Below are 19,289 nucleotides of genomic sequence, written 5' to 3'. Positions count from 1 at the left end.
TAGTTTAAAATACACACTATTGTAGCAGTAAATCCATGTACGTGTACAGGCGCTATTATTATTATCATAAAGAATATTAAATGTGTCATGGCGCTGTAAAAGTGCGTGGCTACACGTACCTACCAAATTAAGCAGCATTATGTGAGGATAGCGTTTGTATTGAGTTGACTACTTGAACTTTCCCGCATTCTTTTGGCTGTGGAAGTAAATATAACCAGTAGACTAAGAACTCATATTATGATAGTGAATGACATCGCATTGGTGAAAACGTATCAGATGTTTACAACGTGCGGCAATAAAATTATGTGTTTTTTTATTATTAACCTTTGCTTTTTCATACGAGGTGGTTTGTTAGATATTTGAACAATCACAAACACCCAGGCTTTGAGAAAATCACATAACTGGCGTCCTAGCCGGGAACCCTGAGCTCCCGGATGAAAGGCCAGTGCTTTACGCATTGCGCCATGACTCACGAGAGCCGCCTAGTAAGACTAGGTTACCGGAGATTTACTATCTTATCTACCTCGAAAATCTATCACATCCAAAATTTTATTATTTAAAAATTTATAATCAGCTAATATGAAGATATGACGATTGATAATCTCCACCAGGAGAAGGTACTTGAGGAAAAAGAAAAAATAATTTTATGAAAATCTACATTTTAAGAGTTCAGTTAAAGACTTTCCGGTACAAGTCGGTTTTAGGGAGCCAGACGGGACCGCGCTAATTGTCATTGCCGATTTTGGGAAAATTCATGAATTCAAGAATGAAAAACTAACCTAACCTAAACTAACCCAACCTAACAAATAATCCAGTATATCGGCTATTTTCAAAATATGTTGCTGCCGCTGGCTTCCCCATAACCGACTTGTACCGATTTTCCTGTAATAGCAACATATTATGTAAGTAGGTACCTTTTAATGATAAGTCCAATCGATTGTACTCTAAATTATAGATAATCCTAAATTCTATTGAATTTATGAAGATGCCCGATGTCAGGATTCACAAAAACACAAATTCGACAGAATATAATTCTATGACCACCTTTGGCAAGGTTATTAATTTTTAGGATTCATTAACGGGCAAATAAATATCTCGATTTGATACTGTAAACCTGTTACGAATAAGATTATGCCTCTGTAACTGATCGGCAACATTTTTCAACTATCCGATTATTATTAGGTACATGTTTATAATATTATTATCATTAATATTGAATAATACACAAAATTATACAGGTGTTCTGTGGGATACGTTATTCAATGTAGAGAAAAATTAGGTTATATTGTGCATATTTTCAGAAAATACATTGATCCTTTTGATCGGAATGTATTGTAGCTACAAATGATTTTTGACATCTCTAGAAACGTCATAGGTACCTACCTTCATTATACTCTTTATCTCGTCGTCATTGTCGACCCCACAACTTTTAACGGGTCTTGCCCTCCTCCATCTCGGATGATCCAGCTTTACAATACTGTTTGGATTTTGAAATCAACCGTGGTGCAGCCAGCCACTCTAGTCTCGGCTATCCATTTTACCCTGAAGAGATGCGTGAATGTCCCGCCTCGATGGTAGCTCCTCTGGCATTCTATTCTATAATCTAAGGTAAGAATGTTAGTTGCCGATCCAGTACCTAGAATCTTGCATTTTGCCATAATGACATAGGTAGGTACTTACCTAAATGCTATTTTCTTTGATAGCCCCAAAAACTATTCACAGAATAATTCTACTTTCAAAGATATCCACTTTTATCTCATCCTATTTACTGAGTGTCCATTATTATGATGCACATGTTAATATCGAATCCTTCAGGAGCTATTGGATACTAAAATATAGCTTGGTAGCATTGTTGATAATATTTTATTGCATGGAATCTTATTAGAAATAACACACTTGTAAATGTTTAGTGAGATATAATTCGTTTTATTTTTTGGTTCATAATTCACAATGTATTGCAGTCTGCTATTTCTATAATAGTAGAATGTCATTTCATCAGGAATCAGGAGTAGGTCACTACGATGGCCGCGAGGCTTAAGCGTTGGCCTATAGCGTCGTGGGCCCTAGATTCGAATCCTGGGTCTGGCAAGTACACATATTGTTTTCAATTTGTGTATGAGTCAGAGTATGGACCTAATAGGTTGAGCAAGTGGCTGACATCCATTTATCGTAAAAACTAAATCTGTCCACTTTCTGGAGGCCCATATGATCTTATTAGGATCGGACATGGTCGAAAAAAAAACTATAATTATTATGAATTTCGGATGAAATCTTCTCCAAATATCTTTATATAATATATATGTATATAATACATACAATAGGTTTGTCTTCAAGGTTTTGCGATAAATAGGTACATAATATGCTAATATAGGTATTATAATATGACCTGCCCGACAGCAGTCAGTCACATAGTCTAAAATCTGATAGGTCTTAACAAGTTAGTTATCATTGTCGGCAAGAATATAACCTACTGCTAACAAAAATATAGCCGAACAATAATAAATTGGTGGCAGCGCATGAAGTTCACCATTTAATCTTAAATTTCTGTATTTAATACGATTCAATAAATAATTTTATAATTTAAGTATCATAGCATCTTATTTACCATAACAGCTTTCTTCTCTACAATGTAGAACAATAGAACGCAAATTTGACACTGCATTTATTGTGTTTGTTTAAGGGGGGACATGCTCGTCGAAGGTCAAAATTGAGTTTTTATTGTATTTTCAAACCATGATCCTGGACACTCCTTAAACGTTGTAGATAATCTATTTATATAATTTTGAAGCCTTATTATCCTTTATAGTTATTTTAAACATTTGATGACTGCATAAAGTATTTTTGTTACATAAAATAGTATTCTTTTAAACCTCTCGCTCTAATGTTTTAGAATATAGTCATATTTCGGTACATAACTGTGCAGTGGTGTTAAGATTTTTTACGTTTATTATTTTTTAAACGCATTTATGAAACTATTAGTATAATTTATTAAGAGATAATTTTTGTAAAATATTCACGATAAAAAATTATATTGATAATCTCTGTGATCCCAAATTTGACAAGAATTAGGCATTTTATTATTCAAAAAATCGGCAAGATTAACACATTTGAAGGTGATTTTAAAGCTATTTATAATAAGCTATGTCTTTGACCATTCAAGTGTGATAAACATCTTATGAATAATGATTGCTTTATAATAATTATTGACCTAAGAATAAGGTAGTGTTTTTTTGAAATACGCTATTTCTTTTGTCATTCCCCAGTAGTTAAGCTACAACATACGGCCGTAGCCATAAATTGACCAACTATAATTAAAGTAGGGAGTAAAATTATGTTAAAGCGCGTGTTTGAACATGTACCTAACCGAATTTTTTTTTATTTTTTTTTAAACGGTACATGTTCAAACACGCGCGTCAATATCATTTTACTCCCTACTTCAATTATAGTTTGTCAATTTATGGCTACGGCCGTATATTGTAGCTTAACCACTGGGGAATGACAAAAGAAATGGCGTATTTCAAAAAAACACTACCTTATTCTTAGGTCAATAATTATTATAAAGCAATCATTATTCATAAGATGTTTATCACACTTGAATGGTCAAAGACATAGCTTATTATAAATAGCTTTAAAATCATCTTCAAATGTGTTAATCTTGCCGATTTTTTGAATAGTAAAATGCCTAATTCTTGTCAAATTTGGGATCACAGAGATTATCAATATAATTTTTTATCGTGAATATTTTACAAAAATTATCTCGTAATAAATTGTACTAATGGTTTCATAAATGCGTTTAAAAATTAATAAACGTAAAAAATCTTAACACCACTGCACAGTTATGTACCGAAATATGACTATATTCTAAAACATTAGAGCGAGAGGTTTAAAAGAATACTATTTTATGTAACAAAAATACTTTATGCAGTCATCAAATGTTTAAAATAACTATAAAGGATAATAAGGCTTCAAAATTATATAAATAGATTATCTACAACGTTTAAGGAGTGTCCAGGATCATGGTTTGAAAATACAATAAAAACTCAATTTTGACCTTCGACGAGCATGTCCCCCCTTAAAGAAAGTAGACATCCAGGTGAGCGTTGAGTATTTTTTTCCGAAAAGGGGATAGTGGGACAAATATGTTTGGGAATCTCTGGTTTATAATCAGTCGTTCATACCGCATTGTGATTGGCATTGATATGCCTCCATATAGGTATATGGGCCACTTACTGTTTCATACAATTTGAATAGTTTGCTGAGATATATAATATTTACTTGTTGCCTATCGCTACGACGACTAAGTTGTCAAGAATCTCTGACATACTAACTCGAAAGAGACATGCAATTTCTATGATTGTATTTGTTTTGAACATTCGAAGTATTTTATGACATAATGTTACAAAATCTGTCATGGTGACGTTTCAGAAATCCCCACATAAATTTGAAAATTTGAATTTTGCGAAAAATATTGCTGGCACGAAATAACAAAAAGGTTATATTAATCACGTAAAACGTAACCATTATACAGTCTCTTATTTTATTTTGGGTTATAAAAATACCTCATAAATTTATTGTATAGCATTATTATTAATAACGTTACAAGTTTTTAGTTCTTTTAATAATTCAATTTCATCTAATGGTAGGTGCCTAATTCGTACTCTCGAAATGAAATTCAATAATGGAATTCATTAATTTCACTAGAATGTTGGTCTATTATAATAAATTCATGTATTATTGTAATTCGTTTTTATTACGTTGCAACATTTAATTAGAGCAAAAAATCGTAAGAATATGCAAATAGGTAAGTATTACCTATACTTACATACAATACATATTATAATTGATTGTAGGTATAATACATAATATTATGTATTAATTTCCATTCGTTAAAATGTCTAAAAATACTATTCATGAAATGAGTACCTACATATATTGAAAATCTATGATTAATGCAGAATTTTTTTATGGTAAATTTCCGAAACTTTGCTCCAAAAGCATTTTAACATACTTACATACAAAATGTGGGGAAAGGAAGGTAATACTCTTTTTATGGACAGAGAATTATAGAGTTAATGTTACAAGTTTTGGGATTGTAGGAAGGAGACAGATAAGTTTTTTTCTCCTGCGGCACTCTTGAGTTCCATCAGTCAAGTGCATGTGTATGTAACCATTTTAAAGATTTTCGTTAGGTACAGCCATATAATATTGTTAAGAAAAAATAGCATAGGTAATAAATATACATATTAGATTATTAAATACCTATAAACTTATTAGATATTACTGCTTCCACTCTAAATATAAGGAAACCGAATTAACTTCAATAGTTGACTCATAAAGAAAACAATAAAGAAGTTTTTCAGTTGTTTTTATTATTCATGATTGTCATTAGATGCAGCATTTTCCCTTCATAATTACAATCACAAAATAAAATTCACGCCTGGTTGGTTAATTTTTTTCTTAATTTAGAGAAATATTAATATTGAGGAACATAATATTTTAAACACGCAATTTCTGTTAACTGCTTATCAGGAAAGAGAATTAGAATTTTATATGAGACATGCTAGATCAGTAGCTCATGCAAAAATAGCATAATGTAAATAGGTATAATCGTTTTTAAATTTATTTGTGAAAGTGCAAATTTCTGTATTTTAATTTGTAGACGAAAATATAATAAGATACAGGATTAATTGACACAATTAGATAATTCAGAATTATAATCTATTACTTTCGTCAGTAGGGATTATAATATTATCTTGAAAGTAAGTGGTAAAATATTATTTGTGGTACTTATCATTTTCCTGTGTCATCAAATTAGTAATAAATTAAACTTTTATTAATTTTTTCTACCGGCAAACTTTTTATAAACATCGAAAATATTTACGCCAAATAATGAGTACCTACATGTTATGTCGTAATATAGGTACCTTAACCATTTTTTATATAATTCATAACATTAAATAAGGTATTACAAACATATTATAAGTACTTACATTAAATTTTACTATACATATTTTAATGCTTTATTCTAGATAGTTCATTAGGTGGATTCCCTATCAAAAACACAATTGATTGACACTTGATAGGCTTATTTTAATAACTGTTTGAAAAATATAAAAATATATTTTTATTATTGATTAGCTAAAATAAGTAGATACATGTGGGAAAATTTTGGTATTTATCTGGCAAATTTAAAAAAATATATATTTAAATAAAGAACAATCTCCCATTATGGCCGGAAATAATTCAATCCTCCAAGATGTCCTCGGTCTCTGATTCGCTGTCTGGCCAAACGCTCGTCGGCGTTACCATCGAGCCCTAGCCCCAGTCTTTCGATTAATTTCCCTCCTTTGATTCCGTTGGTTTCTTCCCACAGTTTTCTTCTCTTCAGCGATATATTTGGGTCAAAAGGCCATGATGTTTCTGTATGTGTTAATTGTGATCCTACAAGGTTGGTCTGAACGAAGTCGCGAAGTCCTTCTATTTGACAGTTTGCTCTGTGGGGGTTGTATGTCAACACGAAAAAGGCGACAAACTATAAAACAAAAGAAAACGTCACATTAAAATTTGCATGAATTTATTATTTGAATATGGAATTTTCCCATAATATACGGATATTGTCATAGATAATAATTTCGAGATCGCAGTAAAATCATTATTAGGTTAGGTATTTATTAATAATATAGAGACTTTAATCGCTTAGAAATAATGTTACACCTAATATTTTCCAAATTAATAAAATGATTTATACGAGCAGACGCAGAAAATGCATTAGTAAAATAGATAACTTTTGAAGCGTTAAGGCTCTTGTCCGGGAAAGTATTGAAATTAAAACAATTGAAACTAATAAATTAATGTTGATTATGGAATATACTTATTATCTGTTTTTGATATGCTTATGTGTGATGTGAAATCGTCAATACAATAATAATTAGGTCATCACAACATTCAATTTTTCATCGAAACTATGCGAAGGTTAATTATAAGCTTTTACGCCTATTAAAATGCACGAATATCTGCCGACGCAATGAAAGTGTATATTTTCTTTATAATTAATACCACACCAAATAATTTTTGCAATGGGCACCTATGCTACATATAATAACACTTAATTATCGAAAGAAACATAATGAAGTAATAATTGACTTATTTTCTGCACATTGGAATTAGTTTTGTATCACAATATTTCAATAATTTTGTTGTATCTAACCAATTTAATGAATTATTTGGTTTATAATAATTTTTAAAGCATAAATACTGGTAAAATTCATCAAATAAAGGTATTTTTAAAATATCTCACTAAATATTACAGTATAAACCAGTGATTTCCAACCTTTTTGGTAATAAGGGCTACTTTGGCGATTTAAAACTCCATAGAAGCTCTATTTATTCCATCATTACAAATTACTTATAGAGATAGTTTATTTTACAACGTTTTTTATTAGGTCGTATTCTTATTTGTCCGGTGGTTGCTTATCCGGTACAAATCTTGCAATTCATTTTTAACTAACTTCCCGACTAGCTAGACATTTTAAACTTTTAGAATATATCAGAACACGATGTCAATGCATTTTTTTAATACTTTTAGCCATCTTTAAGTTGAATTGAATTCATTTTCAGTTAATTCTCTTTTGTATGAAACGTTATTTCGGAAGAAATCCGTAATCCAATCCACTATTATTGGTTGCTAGGGATCTGGGGTCCTAGCAACTAAATTATTAATATACACGTGCATTACTATGGAAATCAATATGACATTTCAGTATTATTTCTATCAAGTACAAATTTTTTTGATCGTTTAAGCTAGTCAAGTCAAATTTATATGATTCAACAGAAAATTTAAAAATGTTGTATATAAAAAGTTATTTTTATCTTGTAATTATTATATTGTTATTTTAATCGAAATATAACCAAATTATATTTTTAAATAATATAGCCGATGAAATGTAACCATTTATGGCGCATAAGAATAAGTTTAATCGTAGTATTTTCAATAAGTCTGTAGTACCTTTGATTCAGTATTTAAATTAATTTTACTTTTACATTAGGTAAAATTGGTTTAAACAAATATTATTAATTTTTGATTCATTCAATTTTCTTCTTTCGCCCTTTTAATATTGTATACATAACATTGCATTCATAGCTTATTAATTATTAGCCAAATGATTCACTAATGATATTATATAAGTATATGATATATAAATAAATAGTCGTCACGTATTACAACACTGCATTGTATATTATTTTTTTGTTCAAATGCAGGTTTCGTGAAAAACTAATCTCGCGCGTTGGAATCGCTTCTGTTCGCTTTATAAAAAAGAGTTAATTTTTCTCGTGCTATTTATTCAAATAAATAATAAGTACTTGCTCAGTTTATTGAAATCGTTTTTTATTGACTAACTATTTAATGTTCATAATGATTGACCCGTAAAAGATTTGTCTGTGATATGAAAAAAACAGGTTCAAACTTCAAGGTGATGTTGAACTCAATTTTTAATATGGACGGTCATTCTTTTGACCGTAAAAATTAAGAAATCTTGAATATAAATTGCATCAGAGATCAGTCGTTTTTTTTAACTGCCAACTTTGGAATTGTATTTAAATAAATAATACTACATAAATTTGTTCGGCCAAGGATTTTTTGTCATAATATTATTAAAATGGGTCCAGATTATGGCCAAGAGGTTATACTATTTTAAATAATTAATATAACGTGGGTAAGTGTATGTATTGTCATAAGCATGGCCCCCACAAAGGGGGGGGGGGCTGACAGGGCTCTAGCCTGGGGGCCCGGGCTCAGGAGGGGTCCGGCGTGGCGAGTCGACCAGATAAGTGAGATATACACACATCACAAATTTGCTCGAATAGTAAAAAAAGTCGCCTGCGGCGCTATTTTCCTTTCATAATGTTTTTTTTTTTTTTTAAATTTTGTGGGTGTATGGTGCAATTTTTAATTGTGTATCGATACTTGATAACTCCATAATTCAAATAGATATATTAAAATATACAAAAAAACACTAAATACCTCTCTCTCGACCATGTCCGATCCTTATAGGATTATATGGGCCTCCACAGAAGAGAGGTTTGTATTAACAGATTTTGTTTTTCACGAGAAATGGATGTCAGCCACTTGCTCAACCTATTAGGTCCATACCCTGACTCACACACAAATTGAAACACAATATGTGTACTTGCCGGACCCAGGATTCGAACCTGAGACCCACGGCGTGATAGTCCAACGCTTAAGCCACGCGGCCACCGTGGGTATAAATACCTCTATGTACACATAAATTTTACATCGTAGACCATTTGGAAAACGCTACTATAGAGCGTCACACAGACTTTATCCCTTACGATAGGTAGGGGGCCAGCCAAAGATCCTAGCCTGGGAGCCCGCTTCAGGATGTGGGGGGCATGGTCATTAGATACACAGCGTTCACCACCCTGAGCACCGAGTGTATTTACTGTCAGTTGTCACTGATAAAAGTGGATCCGAGACTGATTTCAAGTATTTATAGCAAAACCAAAATGTTGAAACTGAATCACAAATATTGTAAGTACGTAAAACTCACATAATTATATCCTAATGTCATAATGTTTGGTTGTAAGAAGGTATATAATTATCGAGTGTGAAGAAATATGTGAAACTTATACACATAAGAATATTCTATTTTCTTTTAAAAATTTTCAATAGTTGCGTCCATATCATAATAAGTATGCAGTAAAATTCATCACGTAAACTAAACGCGTATTGTACCCAGTGTTGCCAACCGTACCATAATTATAGTACAATACTATAATTGAACGTATTTATGCAGAATGTAGCCAGTCCACAATAATATCGAGCTGAGATAATGGCACTTTAGTAACAACATGATTATTACAAATGTATGTAAAATGTCAAATTGTAAATAGTATTTTATTTCAAGAATATTTTTTTTGCGGCTTGGCTGTTTTCAGCAGAATGTAGAGAAAACCTTCTCGCATCTGATCTATATCAAATCTCATTTTTTTATTTTTTATGGACTGGCTACTTTCTGCATAACTATGTCCAATTTTGATTTCGCGAAAAATGTAAAATACTACAATTTTACGCCAAATATGCCAAAATACTATAATTTTAAAGGATTCAAGATAAAAATGTTACTGTACTAATTTTTTTTTCAGAAATACTATAATTTTTACGCCTTTGTACTATAATCAACATTGAAAAAGATGGCAACACTGATTGTACCTATATTTTTCTTTATTAAATTAGTCATAAACCAAATATGACTAAAAAATCTTTGTCTATGGCAACCGGGTTTCGTATTTATTTTTTATTGATCCGTTCAGTTTTTAACAATTCATGAATAATGCAGCAACCATAAAGTTATTAATGTTAAATTAAATTGTAAATAGGAATAAAACATAGTTGTTCGTGTGCGCGTAATTTCCGATAGCGGTAATTTTTTATGAACCCTTCCTTTACCCTTTTTCCCTATAGGCACCCTCTGATCCTGGTAAACATAATTACAAAGCTGACACAGAATGGAAACTATATCTGCGAGTAAAAACATGTAGATACTAACCGTTTTCAGCGATCAACAAATACTAAATAATAATAACTATAATCCTCGATGACCTTCTATATAATATTAAGAATAAAAAGATATAAATAGTATTTCTTTCGTTAATCCTTACCAAGGTTGTTGACCCCTATATTATTAGAAACGTGATCTTATTTTGCGTTGAAATTGCAATTCAGTCATATTTAGTTATATTTTATTCTATCGATGAAAGTGAAAAATATTGCATCATTGCAACACTTTCACTATTTAATGCAAAAACTTATGAATGGTGCTAATTATAATTAAGGAATTTTTGATAGACAAATTTTGATTTTAAATAATATATTAGACCTAAGTGTCATAACATAACAATATACCTAATATTGGAAAAGGCGATATAGATAGTCCTATGTTATAACCATAGCATATTATGCTCAGTGACATCCCGTGGGGATAGGCAGATTGAACATCGCTTGGGGGCGGCAGTTACTCGAAGGGCGGCAAAACTAGGAGAATCATTTGATATAATATATAGAAATAGATACATAAACTTAGTAATAATGAAAATATCTTTCCATTAAATAATGCAGCTCGCTGGTTGGAAAGCAAATGTATTATTTAACATAAAAGATTTAACAGGAGTCAGGAATGTAATTTTTTGTCGGTTCGCGATGTCAGTTTACTTCCGTTGCCCTTCGACGTCCTTCGTGACCAGAAACGACACCATGCATATTTGCGAATAATTAACATCTGAGTTATTCACCAGTGCGCACGGAAGTTGCGTTGGCCGTCGAAACTAAAAATGCACCCCCTCTTACAGAGTTTCCCACCAACCGCTCCTGTCCACGATGTTAGTCTGTATCTAAGAGCCCCCACTTTTACGCTTTTGGGGGGAAAATGTGTATAAATTTAATTTTCTACGCTTTGCTGGTACCTATTTTGTTAGTAATGTATCCATACAACACATTTCTTAGATATTGGAGTCATGAAAAGATGATACTAAATACTGTAAGTATAAAAAATGGGGCGGTATTTTGGCGCTGCCTAGGAGCGGCATTTTGTCTACGGACGTCACTGATACTCGTAGCTTTTTAAAATTAAAAATTGGGTAATAAAAAAATATTTCTAATTAAGTACCGCTATTATGAAATATGTATATAGAACAGTGCTTCTCAATGTTTTTTCGCGTTACGGCACACTAATAAAATTATATAATTTTCGACCACATTAATTGAAAAATTAAAAAGGCAAATGAGAGGACATGATGAATTGTATTAATGAGACACGCATGCTTACTTAATTGAACACATTTTTTTGTTTGATATTTGAAAAAGCTATCCATAAAAAATAATATTTTGCACTACACTACTTTTCAATCGAAAAATTATACTAATAAATAAATCCTTTTATGGTTTATATCAGGCCTGGGCAGACTACGTACAAGTATTTCTGTGGGGCCCGCGAGCTTTAATCAAATTTCTGAAAAAGTTTCCTTTTTTTACATTATTTAACGCCTTTAAAAAAAATTTAAATACTTAGAGCGGAATGCAGAAATATTTGTCATAACTAAAATTTCCTTAGCAGAAAACACTATGCAGAAACATTGTCCTTAGTTAAGATCATTTCTATTGAAAATAATACCATATTTAAAAATTCTCTTTCCTATAGTTAAGGTAAATTATTTTATAATTGTTAAACGATGACAAAAATATGACAACTGCATTTGAATACGTGTATTAATTAAGGCGCTAAGTACCAAAAACATAAAAACTGACATTTTTATAGAAAAATGTTCTACATACCAACGCCAACAACTTCAACTATAGTCTAAGTGCCTCATGCAAGTCAAAAAAATACAGCAAAATAATTAAACCTGTCGACGTTGTAAGTCCGTTGGCGTGTTTTATTTATAATGGTGTAAGTAGCACTGCAGTGGTCAACGGCATTCAATATAAAATAGCTGACGATGGTGTGTTGACACTTGCGAGTTCTTAATACCTAAAATTATAGAAGCTGTCGTGATTGCTTCACACTGTAAAACTACATTTTTCAAAAGGTCTGCTTCATGAAATTTTACTGCAATGACTCGGTATTTTGTAACTACAGGCAATACTACTTTTTGGTACTTAGAGACTTATTTAATACACTTATTCATTTTATAAATGCAATAACTATAAATACATATTAATATTTAATTATATTACTCTTATGTTTCCGTTATAAGTCATTATACGTGATTCCAAGGGCACCGCAAGATATTTTTTTAACATGGTAACACTAGCGTCAAGTGTCATTTTATCAACTGGCATCTTGTATTTCTGCGGACTGGCGTATACAGGTAAAATAATATTCTGCAAGTACATGCCAAACGAATTAACACTATCAATATTGAGATAAATTGTTAAATGAATATGAGTGTATGGACTGTTTTATAGCACGCGAATTTATTTTGGCAGCAGCTGTCAGTGGTAAAATGGTAATACGGAAAGAGGCGTGTTCATAACAAAAGTAGTCTATGGTTAAGGATTACTTAACTCTATACTCAGTATAGTCTATAGTTAAGTCATCCTTTTCGGCGACTTATCCTTAGGACCGAAATCTTAGATTGTGCATGCCGCTCTTTATAGCATTTTTTGATAAAATAAAACCCGTGAGGATGGAGCAATTAGGATTGATGTTATACAATACCTAATATATTCGTTTATTTATATTTGAAGACGCTATAACCGGGAAGATTGAATAACCTTATTTCAAAACTACTTATTTTTTATTTTTTTTTCAAACATTTTGTAAGTACGTATAATATAATACATACCTACATTGATTTACAACACTCTTAATTAGGACAAATTCGAAAAACTTTCAGAAAAATTCTGCTCGAAAAATGTTGATTATTTTTGGACCTACTTACATAATAATATGTGAACAAACCTATTCAATTATTATGAATATCAATAAAAGAAAATACGATCAAGCATTACTGATGGACATTTACAAGCAGTTTTAAGAATCTCAACTACAAAATTAACACCTGAAATATAAAAAAAATTGAAAAATATAAAACAGTTTCATTATTCTAATTAAATTGTTGGCTTAATAGAATCATTTATTTTTTATATTGAAATTTCTTTTCCATGATAATAAAATAATGTATGTTTAAAAATAGTATTTTACTTGCGGCTCGCCGTTCATTTTATATTTCTAATGTGGCTTCTTCATCCAAAAAGGTTGTCCAGATCTAGTTTACATAAATAGTTCAGATTCATGACTGTCAAAGACAACTGAAATAAACTTATACCATAGTCTCATTAGGCTTACACTGGCCTACCTAAAGACGAGAGCATGGCCCCCACATCCAGAAACGGCCCTCCAGGCTAGAATCTTTGGCGGCCCCCCTACCTATCGCTAATGTTAAAGGCAATGTGACACTTAACTATACAAGTATTTTCCAAATAGTGTTCGAGGTAAAATTATTTAGCGATTTTCATATTTTTGAAATTTAGTTATGGAGTTGTCGAGTATGTATTGACACACAATAATCAAAAATTGTATCGCATAACCACATATTTTAAAATGTTAATACCTTTGTAGTAAAATAGCGCCGCAGGCGACTTTTATACTGTTAGAGCGAATTTTTAAAGTGCGTTTATCTCACTTATCTGGTCCACCCATCATGCCGGGCCCCTCCTAAACCCGGCCCCTCAGGCCAGAGCCCTAGTGGGGGCCATTGACGAAGAGTGTTGGGCTCTATCAAAACAATATGAGAAGACGCTGGATATGGTTGACAAGACAAAAAGGAGCTTTATGTGAAGATGGCAATTCTTGCTAAGGAATATAGGTTTAACTTTTTACAGTGATTCTTTCATCGACTCGCATGTAAAAGTGAAGCGACTTCGCTGGGTAGACCCAGTGACGTCCTATGGGGGTAGGCAGATTGAGCATCGCTTGGGAGCGGCAGTTACTCTAAGGGCGGCAAATCGAGAAGAATCATTTGTTATATATATAAATAGCTACCATAGCTGAGTACCTAATAATGAAGATATCTTCAATTTAAAAAAATTCAGCGGGTTTTAAACAAAATGTATTAATTCACATAAAAGGTTTAAGGTATTTTTTGTCGGGTTCGCGATGTCTAGTTTACTTCCGTTGCCCTTCGTCGTCACTGGTGACCAAAAACGACACGAGCACGGATGATAAAAATATTGTAAAAAAATGGGGCGGCATTATGGCCTTGCCCAGGGGCGGCATTTTGTCTAGGGACGTCACTGGGTAGACCATGTCTAAAAGATGTAAGATAGACAACCACACGAGAGATACGGAAGGGAAGCTAAATCGGGAGTCCTAATGGAGCTTACGTTGGACAGATGTGAGTGAGGATGTTCCCAGGACGTGACCAGAAACCCATATCGAGTGGTAGTGACGATAGTAATAATATGAGTCAGAGAGACGAGTTCTAATTTTTTTTTGGTACAAAAAATATATCAATCACTCATTCATTGTGGGGTCACGTCAAGTATAGATACTCATTACACTCACTATATCCGTTTCATATGTAGCAATGTAGAAATACGGTATGTTGATATGGATCAGTGGCGAGGGGTGAAGGTAGGCTGTTAAGTATGTGTGCACACTAAACTTTGTCAGTCATACTTAATAAGTCTTATTTGATTTCATTGAACTAATAATACAATTTTCAGATGGTGCTGGTTAGTTTTTAAAATTCAATTGAATCCTGCCTAAACCAAACTACAATAGTTTAAGAATGCTATGGGCGATCCGATAAAAATAGTGCACACTTAAAGAATACATAATATTACGATTACATTATTACATTGGTGTTAGTTAGTTTTTTTAATTCATTAAGCCCTGCCTAACCAAACCATAATCGATAAAAAATATTCTTCTATCTATAAAATATCAAAAATTATGTTTGGTTTAATGGCATAATTTTAGATATTTTATAGATACTTAAACAAATATTTTTTGACTATTATCTAATATGGTTTGGATTAGGCAGGGTTTAAATGAATTAAAAAAAACTAACAAACACTATCTACACACTGTAGTCTTAGTTCAATGAAAATAAATACATACGTTTGAATGACAAAGAGTAGTGTGCACTATTTATGTCGGATCTTAACAGCCTACCTCTACCCTTCACCACTGATATGGATACCTACTGTTTACGAGAATTATTGGTTGTCAGCTAGTCACATAAAACACATATTATAAATAAATATGTAGTACCTATGTATTATCTAAATTCTAAGCCATAGACTGCCCCTAATGTGTGCATCCAGACACTATCTAGTTTTGACGATAATTAGTTTTATCAAATTTAAATTTCGAACGCTTGATAATAATTAAAATATTTCTTAAATTTTATTTTGTTTAAAATATTATTACAATAAAACAACAAATGTACATACATTAAAAAATATATTAAATATGTACCTAATACGTTAAAAATAATATAAATAAGTAGGTTTACTCACAATAATTAAATTACACTTAAACATTGTGTAATTTTCGCACTGACAGCTCTGTATTGTACCAACTTATCGCATATAAACTAAAACTGTCTGCAGAACTTACTTTCTCATACTGAGAACATCAAAACTTTAACCGTAGCTATGACGAATGTTACGTCACAGTTTATTACTAAAGAGGTATTCGTTTTGCAACACATTCAAATAATGCGTACCTATGAAAAACTTGTTCTTGATTTTGTGCAATAGGCATATTATTTCGAGGTTATATTATAAAACTCGACATTATGATAGTATCAAAACCTATTTCTCAACTACATTATAGATAATTTATATTTAAATGATTGATGTATTCTGTTTATTTCAATTAAATACGATTTTTATATTATTAATATTATGTTATCTGTCAGCTGTGAATGATTTCTGCCATGATTTGATTTCGGCGGTATTCACACCGGCAACCTAAAAAAACGAAAATATTTTCGCGCCATCCGTTATAAGCAGGAAATAACCAAAAATATTTTTATATGTTGACCATAAATAAAAAGGACTATGTACTATTTGATTTTGCAATTTATGGAACTTCTTTCAATTTTATTTAGGATACAAAGCATAAAATATAGGCTACAAAGAGGTTGAATGGTGCTATTTCTCTGTTCAAGTAAAGCAGTGAGTATTTCATAAATAATAAACCATAGACAGTTAAGCTTTTAAATGTGTATATTTCAAACATAATGAATACAAAAATATCTTCATATTAAAAATTATTCAGTATAATAATAGTAATTAAGATAATATTAATAATCCTGAAAATCTATTATAAATACATTTAGAAGACTCGATTTACTGAATAAAAGGCAGTTCTATTTTATTGCATATCGGATTGACTGTGACCAGAATATTCTATTAAAGAAAACAATAGGCAAAGGTTACAAATACATAATTACTATGCATGTAGGAATCCTCCGGATATAAATAATATTGTAATAAAAATTCTGTATAATAATTTAGATTATCAGACATTTTGTAACGATTCCATAGCCAATAGCCAGACATAATGTGTAATGATTTGGTGCTCAAATTTAAATTCAATGGTATTAAATTTTAAAGAATAATATAATTAACATAAAAAAATTATAGTCTATGCGACAATAAAAGATATTGTTTTCTACCAGATGGAATCTACTGTAATTTCACTATAAAAGTTGCTAAAGCAAGTGCCGTTTTTGTAAGCGAAAAAATATAAAAGTACTTTTTTGTTTTGTTGCAAGTTTGTATGAAAATTGGAGGTCACAGAGGTATTTTATTATTCTTAACGACAGCATTTCATTGAAACAAGATACATGTTTTATTAAATCGTTGACCATAAACAACTTGTAACAGATTTGAATGCCTAATCATATTTCTTGTCGGAATAGAAATTCTAATGTCAAATAAAGGTGATTGTCGATCGAGCAGAAAGGATTGTACTCATCGAAAGACCATAGCTTAATTTCAGGGACTTCATTAGCTGAAAGTAAAAGGCGAAGAAATCCAATTTCCAAGAATGTAATCATCTTATTTAAGTAAGTCATCTTATTAAGATACGGAAAAATCACAGCAGCATCATACATAATACCAAAAAAGTTTTATTAAAGCGGTGATTCTTTGAATTTTCCTTTATGGTTTGTAACCTGGACTCCCTGAGAATTTTGAAGTTCGACATTGGAGATTTGAAGTTGCTCCACATTCTATAGACAGCAGTGCAAAAAGTATATGGTCTATGGCGGTGCACATAAACGTTTCTATTTTGGAGAAGCTTGGCATCAAAAAACGTCTCTCATCTACCTCTAGAAGAGCCATAGTTCAATTATTTGGTGATATAGCTAGAAGAAATCCGAGCAGTTTGGAGAGGAAGGTGATGATTAGTGGCGTCCAAGGAAAACATTGCTATGCTATGGCTGACCGGACTATCAATAATTATTATTGAAGCAATCAGATCAGCGCAGTATCTCTTAAGATGAAAAGAGGGTAAAGCTGTAATTTTAGTGATCACCATAATCAATAACGGGGGAAAGAAAGAAATAAGAAAAGAAAAATAATAAATTAATATGGTTTAATAAATCAAAATATAAATAATATAGTACAAGTATAAAAAAAATGCCTAAATAAAGATTAATATAGTAAATTTAGTGGAACTCTGATTTTAAAAGCCTGGAATTCACGCTTTCTTGGTAATTGCATGCGAGTAGTTTGTTCAGCCCTGTTTCATTTCAGTACATTGTACAAATAATGTCTCAAAAAGAAAAACATTGTCAGTTCAAGAGAAAAGGGACATTGTTGAAAGACACGTTGATATAGTATGCTCCAAATCAATTTGTATGATTTCTTCTTGTCGGTCGGTCCCTTCAAAGACGTAAAATTGGGATTTCATTGTAAGTAAAATGTAAGGCAACATTGAATTCAATTTGAAAATAAATTGAATAAAGAAACAGTTTTTCTAAAATCAATCAAATTTGACTATCGGAACAAAAATAATACGAACATAATTCAATTCTTTGACAATAGATGGACGTTTATAATTCTAATTTCATTTATTGGTTTTATTGATGCAAAAATAAATTGTTACCAAATCTTTTCTACATAATTATAATAACAATGAATGGGATAAGGTAGACCTCGCTTTTCCGGACCTCGATTATCTGAATTTCATTTTGATATTTAGTTTTGTATCATTAAGAAAAATGTACAACTTAAAATACTTAATTAGTAAAAGAAGAAAACATTAAAAAGGTGTTGATACTTATATTCTGAAATCAAAATAGATGTTTTATTATTTTTTCAATTATCTGGATTATCGTCATTTCCAATTAGTCCGGATAACCGGGGTTCTACTGTAGTTAAAACATTGCAATCGAGAAAGGTATACAATTAATATTATTAGGTAGGTATGTATAAAAAGCCACGAAGGCTGAGCAGCTAACCCATCTGCTTATGCGTCCCAGATTTGAACCCTGGGTCTGGCAAATACACATATTGTTTTTCAATATATGCTTAGAGTCAGAGTGTGGACATAATAGATTGTGCAAGTGGCTAACATCCATATTTACTACACTATAATCTGTTAATACAACCTCCACACCATAGAGACCCATATGATGTTCTTAGACCGGACATGGTAAAAAAAACAATTCAACTTTGCAAAAACAAAACCAAACCCAATCATAAAAGAACAATTATTATTGTTTCATTATAAAAATTACAATTGCATTCA

The 19,289-nt window shown here is 31.4% G+C and overlaps 1 protein-coding gene across 1 annotated transcript; it reads right to left on the bottom strand.

The window, feature by feature from the left end:
- Positions 1–5,374: 5,374 nt before the first annotated feature.
- On the bottom strand, positions 5,375–16,210 carry LOC147075229 (uncharacterized). The gene is made up of 2 exons (XM_085943020.1): positions 16,043–16,210; positions 5,375–6,532 (listed from the first exon to the last, which is right to left on the bottom strand). Exons 1-2 carry the CDS (start codon positions 16,064–16,066, stop codon positions 6,227–6,229), a joined length of 330 nt encoding a protein of 109 aa, XP_085799146.1. The 5' UTR covers positions 16,067–16,210; the 3' UTR covers positions 5,375–6,226.
- Between the last annotated feature and the right edge of the window lie 3,079 nt (positions 16,211–19,289).

Source organism: Rhyacophila brunnea, unplaced genomic scaffold (assembly GCF_057557595.1).
Source record: "Rhyacophila brunnea isolate RB1 unplaced genomic scaffold, BYU_Rbru_1.0 scaffold_15, whole genome shotgun sequence".
NCBI lineage: Eukaryota > Metazoa > Arthropoda > Insecta > Trichoptera > Rhyacophilidae > Rhyacophila > Rhyacophila brunnea.
The sequence above is the reverse complement of the archived record's forward strand: the minus strand, read 5'-3'. Positions and strand labels throughout refer to the sequence as shown.